The sequence below is a fragment of the Eleutherodactylus coqui genome, chromosome 1 (assembly GCF_035609145.1).
Source record: "Eleutherodactylus coqui strain aEleCoq1 chromosome 1, aEleCoq1.hap1, whole genome shotgun sequence".
NCBI classification, from domain to species: Eukaryota; Metazoa; Chordata; class Amphibia; order Anura; family Eleutherodactylidae; genus Eleutherodactylus; species Eleutherodactylus coqui.
Window position 1 is genome coordinate 213,211,638 of NC_089837.1, and position 8,604 is coordinate 213,220,241.

The 8,604-nt window shown below is 45.0% G+C and overlaps 1 protein-coding gene across 1 annotated transcript; it reads left to right on the forward strand.

Annotated features, from left to right (window-relative positions):
- The first annotated feature begins 5,087 nt into the window (after positions 1–5,087).
- On the forward strand, positions 5,088–7,861 carry CITED2 (Cbp/p300 interacting transactivator with Glu/Asp rich carboxy-terminal domain 2). Its single transcript, XM_066605487.1, has 2 exons — positions 5,088–5,375; positions 6,385–7,861. The coding sequence occupies exon 2, from the start codon at positions 6,392–6,394 to the stop codon at positions 7,094–7,096; it is 705 nt and encodes a 234-aa protein (XP_066461584.1). The 5' UTR covers positions 5,088–5,375; positions 6,385–6,391; the 3' UTR covers positions 7,097–7,861.
- Positions 7,862–8,604: the final 743 nt, after the last annotated feature.

Below are 8,604 nucleotides of genomic sequence, written 5' to 3' on the forward strand. Positions count from 1 at the left end.
TATCTGACATGCTTCGATTTGCTGGCCGCGAGCGGAGAATTGCTATGATTCTCGGCTCGTGAACAAGGGGGCTGCGCTTTCCATAGCAACACTATGGAAAGCGTTCACTGCGTTCCCCGCAGCCGGACTATCGCCGCGGGGAACGCAGTGAAATTTCGCCCATGGACAGGAGCCCTGACTCAGTAAAACCCTGTAAAACCCTGAACCATAAGTGCCCAAGGATGATATCACCAGCTCATTCCATCGGGCAAACGTGTAAAAGGGCCATAAGAATTAATGGTATCACTAGGATGTGGCATCACTTCCTGGCTGCTGGGACATCACCATTCTCACAATGAAGCAATCACTAGTTAAGCACTTCAGCTCTTTCACTTTGCTGCACAGCAGCACTCTTTTCTAGGCTTTGTATGGAAATACAAGACAACAATTTTGTGAAATGTACAGTCAATGCTAATCTCACAAGACTTGTCATAAAATAATGAACCTTTCCAAGAAACCTAGCTTTTCATTGTGCCCTAATTCCCCCCACTGCTTGTCTCCTGAGTTCTCCGAAGCCTTGCTTGCTTGTGATAACCTGTTGTGGTTAACATATCACAAGATCCCAGTAGCCGGCACAGGAAGTAGATAGCATGCACTAATGTTACAAAGTCAAAAACATTCACCACCACAGTCATGTTACAATAATATGGCCATAGGACGTTTGCATTGTACATCCTGGAAAACCCCTGAAACTTCAGCCAAACTTCCCTCTAAAACTTTGTTCACACCGCCTTCATGTATACATTGGGAAAATCTCCCTACAAATACTCTAGATGTATAGCCTAGCATACAACTGAGTAGAGATGAGCGAGTATACTCGCTAAGGACAATTGCTTGATCGAGCATTGCCCTTAGCGACTACCTGCCCGCTCGAGACAAAAGGTTCGGCTGCTGGCGTCGGGCAGGGAGCGGCGGAGGAGAGCGCGAAGGAACAGAGGGGAGATATGTCTCTCCCTCCCCCCCACCCCGCTTCCTCCTGCTCACTGCCGCAACTCACCTCTCAACCGCGCCGTCAGCCGAACCTTTTCTTCCGAGCAGGGGGGTACTCGCCAAGGACAATGCTCGATCGAGCAATTGTCCTTAGCGATTATGCTCGCTCATCTCTACAACTGAGTGTATATGTAATGCGGTGCTGTTTTATTACTGTTAGGCCCAATGTCCACGGGTGGATGTCAATTGCGGAACCCGCGCGGAAGATCCACAGTTCAAGCCGCCCATAGGGAGCCAAGGGCGTCCATATTTGAATTTTGACATGCAGATTTGTTTTCCGGATTCCATATGCGGAAAGCAAATCGCAGCATGCTCCATTTTAGTGCGGTTCCCACATGAACGGCTTCCATTGAAGTCAATGGAAGCCGTCCGATCCGCGGCCCGTACACAATTGAAATGCGGACGGTTCGCAGATTCGCAGGAAAGTAGGAGTTTAAAAAAAAAAAGTACTGCACATGTGCGTCGGCCATCACTTCCTCACACATCCACAGTACAGACCTGGACAGGTAAGCAGGGTGGCCGGCTGCGGGCTCCTAACCCGCCCGTGGACATGAGCCCTTATTGTTTTCACTGTTGTGTACAGGATTATATACATAGGTAATTGTACCTGTAAGTGGGGGTGAGAGCAGAGTGACTAAGGGCTACTGCCCACGGCCAGATTTCCGCCGCGTCGCGGCGTTACACCGCAGCTATTAGGTTCTATTGAACCTAATAGCACAATGTTCACGCTGCGGTATTCCACAGTGTAAAATAAAACGCAGCATGTTCTAAATGCCGCGGGAATACGCACAGCCGGCTTCCATTGTAGTCAAAATAAGCCGATCATCACGCTATGCTTCCGCTGTCAGTACTGCGGAAGTATCGGGTGAATACGCGACCCCGCCCACTGCCGGATGATTTATGTGCTGTACTGCGCATGCGCGTCGGTGCGTCTGGCGGGACGCAGACAGCGGATCCTGGAGGTGAGTATGGGGTGCTGTGACGGACTCAGCTGTGATATTCCACTGGCGGAGTCCGTCACGGCCGTGGGCATGAGCCCTTAGGCTCTTTGTGGGAGCAGGAAGTGGGCAGAGTGAGGCAGCTATGTGAGGGATATTCCCTGGAGTAGCCTGTTGAAAGGCTCCAGCCAGGGGCGTAGCTGAAGGCTCATGGGCCCGGGTGCAGAAGTTTATCTTGCGGTCCCCAAACTTCTCTCAACTCCTTAACACAGAGGCGTCACTTGAAGATCCTGGGCCCCAATGCAAAAATTGTAACAGGGCCCCCAACTATAATGCTTTATTCATAGTACTGGGCTCCCTATATGGAGAAAAGAGGCCTTATGGGTCCCCTAAGGCTCCTGGGCCCGGGTGCAACCGCATCCTCTATAGTTATGCCAGTGACTATAGCCTTATGGGCATTGTTGATTCTGAACATGCTAGAAAGCTTCGTCTACCAGCCTGGTATAGTTTGTTTACCTGGGCAGAGTCTGAGTTTGTCATGCTCCCCTTCTGCACCATATTTAGGGAAAGGATATTTGCGGTGGAAACCCCCATTTATATACTGGCCTAGAAGTGGATATAGAGACTTATGTGAGCACTCCCAGCAAGGGGGACATCAAGGGACATTTCTTGCCCAACCGGCACCTGCACAAACCAGTTGCATTAATTTGCGGAAAATTGAACTGCAGTTTCTTTCCTTTACTGTTTCAATTAACAGTTTATTTGACAACGAAATGGCGTCCCGTGATTACACTTCTTGATGCCTGTGTGTGTCTGCTTTGTCATGGGTCCAATTTGCCTCTAGGCCTCAAACCGACTTGGTGTGACCATGCCAGGAAGACTCCCAATGTACTCTGGGTGTACACACCATATATGCTGTGAACAGGGACTAACTTCTCATTGACTATTATGTGTAATGTTTAATAACATATATACACTTTGGATGGACTGGCTCTTTAATTGTGCTCCCTTTTTTTCGTTACACTCTTCCAATACCACTTTGAAAGACAATATTTAAAGTGTATCATGTTCAAAATAGGTCAGGTTCACACAGTGCAGTTTTGATGTGTCTGTTTTGTCAAAAATAAGCATACACAAGAGAAGGATAAGTGGTTTCTTTATACTTTTCTTTCCTTCAGGGCATTTGCTAAGTAACTGCATTGGACCTCCCTGTGTGAGCCTGGCCTTCAAGTGGGCAAAAACTAAATCAGATAAGTATTGATGGAATTTTCTGGGACAGGTCTATCCAACTCCTGGCAAGCCCACGATTAGCTGAATGAAGGGTCTGCGGCCCCCCAACCGCTTCATTGTTTACCAGGTCCAGCCCAGTAAATCTTGTGGTGTCGTGCCTGGCACTGCAGCCCTTTCCAGCTCTGTTACATTCAACTGATGGGTTCTTTATTTCTAATTTTTAATTTTTGGCTATGCAGAAAAAAAATAATAAAACAACCTAAGCTCATCCGTCCTCTGCAGCTTGTAAACAGATCTGGCAGGATGACCAAGAGGTGGCGCTGCAGGGAGTTGGGACGGTTTTATTATTTTTCTGCATTGACAGTTTTTGTAACAAAAAATACAACTTGGAAAACCCCTTTAGAGTCTCTAATGAGATACAGAAGATGTAACATACAAAGAATTTTTCTTTAATTCTTACAAGTTGCTGCCGTTGTGGTTTAACACACTGCATGCTCTCGGCTTGGCTTTTTCCCATAAACTTCTCAATAGGACTTAGGCCGGCTGCACATGACAGAATTTGCATTGCAAAATCAGCGATCGTCACCTGCGCGGACAATCCACGGCATTCCGCATCCATTAGCAAGAATAGAATATGCGCATGTCCGCTGACACGAGCAGACAGTGATTGCGATTTACGCCCATGGAAAAAAAAATCGCAGCATGTTTTATTTTTGCTCAAATGGCTTCCATTGAAGTCAATGGAAACTGCCCAACCCTCAGCCCTTCCGCAAATGACATTGCAGAAAGGTCGCGGATTCTGCGGCATCGCCTAACAATGGCACGGGAAAAGCAGGGATTATTAAAAAAAAATCTATACAGTGCATGTCTGAAGGCGAGCTGATCGGGCTGTCCGCATACAGATTACATACAGGTACGCAGGGTCACCAGCCAGGCACAGGGTCGGATTCTGCTGCGGTCTCCCACATGCGGAATCCGACTCGTTCGCATGCAGCCGACCCTAAAGAGAGTTTATTTTATATAGTTTTGGGCACGTAGGACCCACAACTATACTAAATAACTCGTAAAACCCTTTTAAAGGGATTGTGCCAAGTTATAAGGTTATCCCCTATCCACAGGATAAAAGATAACTTTATGATAGGTGGGCATTGGGATCCCAACTGCTTCTGAGAATGGTCGGTCCTTGAGGGAACGGAGACGAGGTTGCACAGGCGTGCCCATACTCCATTCACTTCAATGGAGAGTTCAAGCGTTTTGGCAGTCTCCGCGGTTATTGAAGTAAATGGCGCTGCGGCACGCCTGTACAACCTCCACTCCTTTTTGGGGGGATTCACTGGGGAATCCAGTGGTTGGACCTACACTAATCAAAAAGTTGTGCCGTATCCTATAGTCAGGAGATAGCTTTATAACTTGCTACAACCCTTTAAAAAAATACTAAAAAAAAAGCATCTTCAAATTGTTGCACAATGAAAAAGGCCACCAAAACCTGTAAATAGAGGACTGAAAATGTTTGAAATTTATGATGTTTCCTATGTTTAGAAATGCTGAAAAATGTAGTAGTGTAGTGGCAGAAATTTCTGCACGACTTCTATGGTGTGTGTGAACAGCCCCCAGTACCCTACAGCACATGTCCAAGCAGGAACAGTTGTGGTGCGGTTTGCATGCGTCTCTCTGCCCCCATGTAATACCAGGAGACACCCAAGGACAATGCAAGCAGCCACTAAACTCTGCACGTATCTTTGTGTGCGCTGCCCTATTAGCAGTGTCACTCGTGTTCCTCTCTTTGTATGACGACACCTAGCGGCGGCCGAGCAGCTCACACGTGTCACCAGGGAGCAGCGCAGCATCAGGGCTGCTGGATCTCCTCCAGCTCCGGCTGTGTTTATCCTTAATCCAGGTTTTACTTGTGCTGCCTGCCTGCCTGCTCGGCTTTTTTCCTCCCCCCCTCCCCATTGCTCCTCCCTTCTGCAATCCTATATTAACAAGCTGGGAAGAAGAAACACAGTTCATTGTTGGCAGGTCCCGATGCCTCTCGCCGAGGAGTGAGGGAAGCGTCAGCTCTGCAGCAGGATCGCATTACAGGTCACACAAAAGGGAGCCTGCTGAATCCATCCACCTATATGCTGGGATCTACCCCCTGATCCCCTCCAAGCAGCAGTTCCGGATCACTCACAAGGGGTAAGTGTGCTTCCAAGAGCTGGGCTCATTGTCTCCTCTGGGTTCTATGGAGATGGCAGGCAGATGGCAGTGCCATGATAAATAATTCAGTGCATGGTAAAAGTTGCTTTAATGGTCAGGTTACCTATTCTCTAGCTTGCAGGGATCTGTTACTGGCTTATCTGTCATTGGCATTTGGTGCATGTATGAGGAAAGTTAATGCTTTTATGTAACGTATGCTTTACTAGTTATCAAAGTGTGCTGTACTGTGGTCTGGGCTTTAAATGAGGGCAGGAGTGCTGATCCACTTCTTGGAAGGGAGATGGCATAGCCCCTGTAAATGAACACATCAGGCTGCAGCCCCTCAGCATATGGGCATGACTTGCTAATGATGTAGTACCTTTGTTTGCATTGTTGTGAGCCCCTGACTGACTGCTTTCCTCCTCATCCCCTGCTGTAGGAAGTTCAATATTGATATAATGTATCTATCATGGTTGCTACAAGGGGATCTCTGCTCATTTTGCTGTGGGGATGGCTAATACTTTACTGATCGCCTGCTTATGTGCGTAACCTTTTAATGATTAGCAATGAGATTATGGAGAGCCTTTGTAGAACTGTTTCTGTAAAGTGCTGTGACTGGGGCTTAATTAATGTATTGCTGGGAGTGCTGAAGATGTGTTATGTGCCAATGCCTTTGTCACTAGTGTGTCAAGGGCTTTACAGTCATACTGTTGTCGCGGTGGGCAATGATTTTCCAGTCATTGAGTGAATTGCAAGGTAATGTATACATGTTATCAGCAGCAGAGTGCATAATGCAGGAAATGAGCTCAGATGAACAAGGGCTTGTAGGCAAATGCGAATGTATGCTGTAAAGAGATGTCTGAGCAGTTCTGCAGATGGTGACACTTGCTCTGTATTTTAATTCATCATTGCCTAGATAAGCGGTGAGATCAGATGCCTTAGATTCTGTGTGTCAGGAGCAGTTTTTATTTGTCAGGCAGTGTCTTATATTTACCTACTCTCTTCCTAGGTGTGCAATGGCAGACCATATGATGGCAATGAATCATGGTCGGTTTCCAGATGGAACGAATGGGCTTCACCACCACCCTGCTCATCGGATGGGAATGGGTCAATTTCCAAATCCTCACCATCAGCAGCAGCAGCAGCAGCAACAACAACTTGCCTTTAGCAGCCTGATGGGAGAGCACATGCACTACAGTACGGGGAATATGAACTCTAATAATGGCATCAGGCATGCCATGGTAGCCGGGAATGTAAATGGTGGGCATCCTAATGGCAGTATGGCGCCAGCAGCGAGGTTTAACAATTCACAGTTCATGGCACCCCATGTTACAAATCAAGGAGCTCAGCTTAGTGCTAGCATGCAGCTCCAGAAGCTGAACAACCAATATTTTACACATCATCCTTACCAACACAACCACTATATGCCGGACTTGCATCCTGCAAATCATCAGATAAATGGGACAAACCAGCATTTCAGAGACTGCAATCCAAAGCACAGCACTGGCATGCCTCAGTCGGTGAGCCACGTCCCTGCAGCAATGCTGCCTCCTAGTGTTATAGACACTGACTTCATAGATGAGGAAGTTCTAATGTCCTTGGTGATAGAAATGGGCTTGGATCGTATAAAAGAACTACCAGAGCTATGGCTGGGACAGAATGAATTTGATTTTATGACAGATTTTGTTTGCAAACAGCAGCCGAACAGAGTGAGCTGTTAGGCCTGGAATAACAAAGAATAGAAGAACTTTGAACATTCCTCCTTGGACATCGAATCTTGCTTCCAGAGTCCACTATTAATCTGTACAGAATATATATATATTTTTCTTTTCCTTTGATTCCCACATTTTTATTCCTGATTCTCCTCCTCTACTGCCTTGTTAATTGAGCCACAATTTCTGCAAATAGGGTGTTTCAGCAGATTTCTTTCCTGTCTCATATTGTCCATGTATGGTGTTTTGACAGAAGTCCATTTCAGTTTTTCTTGGGACTGCATCAACGAGAGAGAATTGTTGGTTGCATGAACCTTGACAGCAGGTCAATTGCTGCACTAATGCTGCCATTTTGCTTCGGTTAATCTATGCATTGCTGTGCACCATTTTTTTCTATATTTTAATTTTTTTTTTATTTTTTAACTGGAAGTTTTAACAAATATGGGCCATGCCTTGCTGGATCAGGAGAAGTCCTACTGTTATTTAATTTTTAATTTTTTTTTTTCCCATTACTTGTGTTTCACCCATGTACATATAACCATAAGGGTGAAATGTAATTGGTGTAAAACACTTCACAAATGCTTTTTTCCCAGAAAATGTTTGACACTGTGCTAATATAGTTAATTTAGTTCATGGAAAATACTACTGTGTTGAAAGCTTTTTAGGAAATTTTGACAGTATTTTTGTATAAAACATTTTTTGAGAAAATACTTGTTAATTTATTCTATTTTAATTTGCCAATGTCAATAAAGAGCTGCAACGTGCACTATTCTACTTTGGTCTAACTTTTTGATTTTGTTTTATATTTATATTTAATAACACTGCAGGTTCTATAGTGTTTGTGTTAGATTTATTTTTATATAGTACAATATTTGGCAATACAATAGCTTTTGCAATAATATTGGGAAAACTGGCAAAATTTGGTCAAGAAATATAGAAATACTTAACATTGTGTACTTCTAGGCTGCCTTGTGCCTCATTGGAATGATAGAATTATAGCATAAATCTATACTTTAATTTGCTAATATCCTTGGTCTTTGACGGCTGATCTTGCAGCCTACAGTTTATGGGAGGCATTGTTTACATGTGGTTTCCGCAGAAGCAAATGGCCATGTTTGCTTTGTTTAGAAGGAATTCTTTTGTATTGGAATTGACCTGTTTGTACAGATCAGACTGGGCTTTTCAATTAAATGAGCAGTGCCTTCATGGGTATTGGTTCCCCAGATCAACACATAGGGAGGCCTCATACACATACTAAAAGAGAAACTACCAATAGCAACCAATCACAGCACAGCTTTCGTTTCATATTTGCCTGTGATTGGTTTTTCATATTTGCCTGTGATTGGTTGCTAGGAGCTACTCCGACAGTTTTTCACAATTGGGCCCCAGTAGTTTTTTAAGAAAAATTTTGCAGCAAAGTGCAGCAGCCAGATGTCAGCAGTAGTCAAGGAATTATCAAACCCTACAAAGATCTATTTATTGTGGTTTCTTCACTTCTGATCTGTTTTATACCATAT

Coding starts and splice junctions, on each gene's coding strand:
- CITED2 (XM_066605487.1), top strand. CDS start 6,392: ATGGCAGACCATATGATGGCAATGAATCATGGTCGGTTTCCAGATGGA.